The 3,157-nt window shown below is 57.4% G+C and overlaps 1 protein-coding gene across 1 annotated transcript; it reads left to right on the top strand.

The window, feature by feature from the left end:
* Positions 1 to 3: 3 nt before the first annotated feature.
* On the top strand, positions 4 to 1,637 carry LOC103773988 (apoptosis-enhancing nuclease-like; the record flags this gene model as incomplete). The annotated part of the gene is made up of 3 exons (XM_008941370.1): positions 4 to 513; positions 854 to 1,054; positions 1,434 to 1,637. Coding segments are annotated over 3 exons (915 nt in total), but the record flags the coding sequence as incomplete, so codon positions are not given.
* Positions 1,638 to 3,157: the final 1,520 nt, after the last annotated feature.

Raw genomic sequence — 3,157 nt, 5'->3', positions numbered from 1 at the left:
CAGCGGTTCCTGCAGCGCCGGGCACTGCTGGAGCAGAAGGGGCTGCTGAGCCCCTGCAGGTGCATAAGCGTCCAGGACCCCGCGGAAGGGCCAGAGGCACAGAGCGTGCTCACCAACATGGAAGGCACCGCGACACCCCGCTGCGGGAAGGTCCCCAAGCCCAAAAAGGCCCTCTCCCCATCCCTGTCCCCATCTGCCTCTCCTGAGAGCGTAGCCAGGCACCACTCTGCGTTGCTGTCCCAGGGAAGTGGCAGCTCCAAGGGGGTGCAGACGTCCTCCCTGCTCCTGCGCCCGGGCAAGTATGTGGCCATCGACTGTGAGATGGTGGGCACGGGTCCTAAGGGGAGGCTGAGCGAGCTGGCACGGTGCTCCGTGGTGAACTACGAGGGGGATGTCATCTATGACAAGTATGTCCAGCCCCAGCTCCCCGTTGTGGACTACAGGACTCGCTGGAGTGGCATCACCAAGCAGCACATGAAGAGTGCCATCCCTTTTAAGGCTGCCCAGGCAGAGGTGAGGAAAAAGAGAGAAATTAAAAAACAAAACCAAACCCCAAACAATACAGAGGGGGACCAAAAAAACCAAACAAACAGTCAAACCCACCATCCCGCTATGTGTTACTTGCTGGACCCAAATTGGGGTATTTGGTGGCCCATGCTGAGTTGCTCTGAGGCAGAAGCACAGGAACAGGATGGGAAGCCTCTGAAGCTGGGCGGTGGGTTGTTTTGCTTGTTACTGCTCTGTTCTGGGACCTAAAAACTGAAGGAACTCAGTTTAACACCAAATGGTTTATTTTATGCTTAATTGGTGTTTTTTGCTGTACTGCTTGTCTAACCCTTTCTGACGCTTCCAGATCCTGAAGATCTTGAAAGACAAGATTGTAGTAGGACACGCCATCCACAATGACTTCCAAGCCCTGAAGTACTTTCATCCAAAAGACAGGACTCGAGACACCAGCCAGATCCCTGTGCTGAAGCAGAGGGCAGGGCTGCCCAGCAGGGCCAGCGTCTCACTCAAGAGCTTGGCCAGGCACCTGCTCCAGAAGAAGATCCAGGTAAGCACCAGGAACCTTGAGATGGGGAGCAGTTCCTCCTGGGTTTGCTATGAGCCTGTGTGATCCACACAGTCCCCCATCTCCATGGGTTCTCCCTGTGAGATGGAGATGAACCCTGTTCATCCTGTGCTCCCAGCTGTGATCAAGGTGGGGGAGCCCAGGCCCTCCCAAGCTGACCATTAAACATCTCAGTAAAGCAGGGACAAGATATCTGTCTTCCAGAAAGTGTTTGAGAGATTTCTGCATCTCCTCAGCAGTATCCAACCCTTGCCATCTCCAAAGCCCCCAGCGTTTGTGTCCTTCTGAGCAAGCAGACAACATGATCTGTGGTACTTTTGCTGCCTCCTTTTTCTAACAAGGCTTTTTCCCCTTTGCTCAGGTCGGCTGCAAAGGGCACTCGTCCGTGGAGGATGCTCAGACAGCCATGGAGCTGTACAGACTGGTGGAGGTGCAGTGGGAGAGGGAGCTGGCCCGTGGGCTGCCCCCCCGGCCCCCCAGCCCCGTCACAGACCCCATCACTGACAGCAACCAGTACATGGATGACCGGTACTGGCCCTCAGACCTGATGGCAAGCAGCCTGTGAGGGGGGACAGCGACTCCTCCGCGTGGTTTGGGCCATCCTGGTGCCTTCTGCTGTTCAAGGTGGAGGCAGCTGGTGACCTCCTTCCCCAGGGGTTGTGCCCTGTGGGTTCTGCCTGGCACCCAGCCCTGCTCTGGGCAGCAGCACAGGGGAGCTGGACACCCCCAGCCCCAGTCAGGGTGGAGAAGTGGTGGCACTTGGACACCGTCAGTCTCCTGGAAGTGCTGCCTGCAGCCTCTTGCTGTTGCACAGAGGTGAGCAGGAGGCCATGCTGTGCTCGGGTCTGAGCAGGGTCCTGCTCTCAGCCTGGAGGAGCCCCTTGGGCATGCCAGGGCTGCCAGGACACCTCCCATGCCCTCTGGGAAGGGGATACCCCTTCAGAGGGCCAGGGGCAAGTCTTGCTGTGGGAAGACTGTGGTGTCTCGCTGATGCCCCAAGGCTGCAAACCATCCAGGGCTGGTTAAAACAACTGGTTTCCTCCTCACTTTCTTTGCACTGTGAAACCTGAAAAGAAAGGCCGGGTCTAGTCAATGTTCAGCTCGGACAAGAGTGTAGGGTACATTTCATTTGAAATAGACCATTCACAGAGTTGTCCAGTTCCAAATTAAAAATTGTTCTTGCTAAACCCTTGTGCACGTGCTGGATGATCTGACCTGGCAGCTGTCTGGAAGACAGGGGGGAGGTCTACCAGACTTAAACCCCAACTGCAGCCAGAAAAGGTGCTTGGGGTGGCTGGAGTAAGCAGTTCCTTGGGGCACAGGCTGGTCCCCTCTGCTCTGGGGACAGGCCTGTGAAGGCAGGAGAAGCAGGGGATGGTCCAGCACTGCCAGCTGCTTGAAGAAACCTTGGTGCAACAGAAGGCATCCCACCATGTCACCCTCCAGCAGGTGGGCTATCCCTGCACGGGGAGCTCCCTGTGTTCATGAGGTTTGCCCACCCCCAAAGTCAAAGTCCTTGGGGCAAGAGCTGTGCCCTCTCTGCAGGGTGGGCAGCTGGTACTGTCTGGGGAGGGGGTGAAGGTCAGCTGCAGTGGAGGCTGCTGCTCCAGGGGTGGCATCCCTAGGTACCTGTGGCAGCACAGATACACCCCAGCTGGGGGTGGGCACCGGTGTGGGATCTGGGGCTGGACAATCACACACTGAACTGAGCAGCCACAGTTACAGAAAATCGATATTTCCCTGCCATTGGGGCCACTGCTTTAGCACAAGAGTCCCCCAGCCCTGCTGCCTGGGCTGACATGGGAGGTGGCCAGAGGGCTACCAGCACCCCGGGGGTATTTGGGAGCCAGCACCAGCACTGGAACACTCCAGATCCCAGGGTTTTCCCGAGGCCAGGGGAAGGGAAGGGAGGAGAGCTCAGCCCCAGCCTTGGGAAGCAGCCAAGGGAGCAGTGATGAAGGCACACCTGACACACACATCCCTGCCAGTGCAAGCTGCATCTTGCACTTCCCATCTTAACCCCTCCCTGCCTGGCAGAGGAAGCCAGGGCCAGCTCAGGAGCACTTGGAAACTTGTCAGATGTAT

The sequence above is a fragment of the Merops nubicus genome, unplaced genomic scaffold, assembly GCF_000691845.1.
Source record: "Merops nubicus isolate BGI_N331 unplaced genomic scaffold, ASM69184v1 scaffold21185, whole genome shotgun sequence".
NCBI lineage: Eukaryota > Metazoa > Chordata > Aves > Coraciiformes > Meropidae > Merops > Merops nubicus.
The sequence above is the reverse complement of the archived record's forward strand: the minus strand, read 5'-3'. Positions and strand labels throughout refer to the sequence as shown.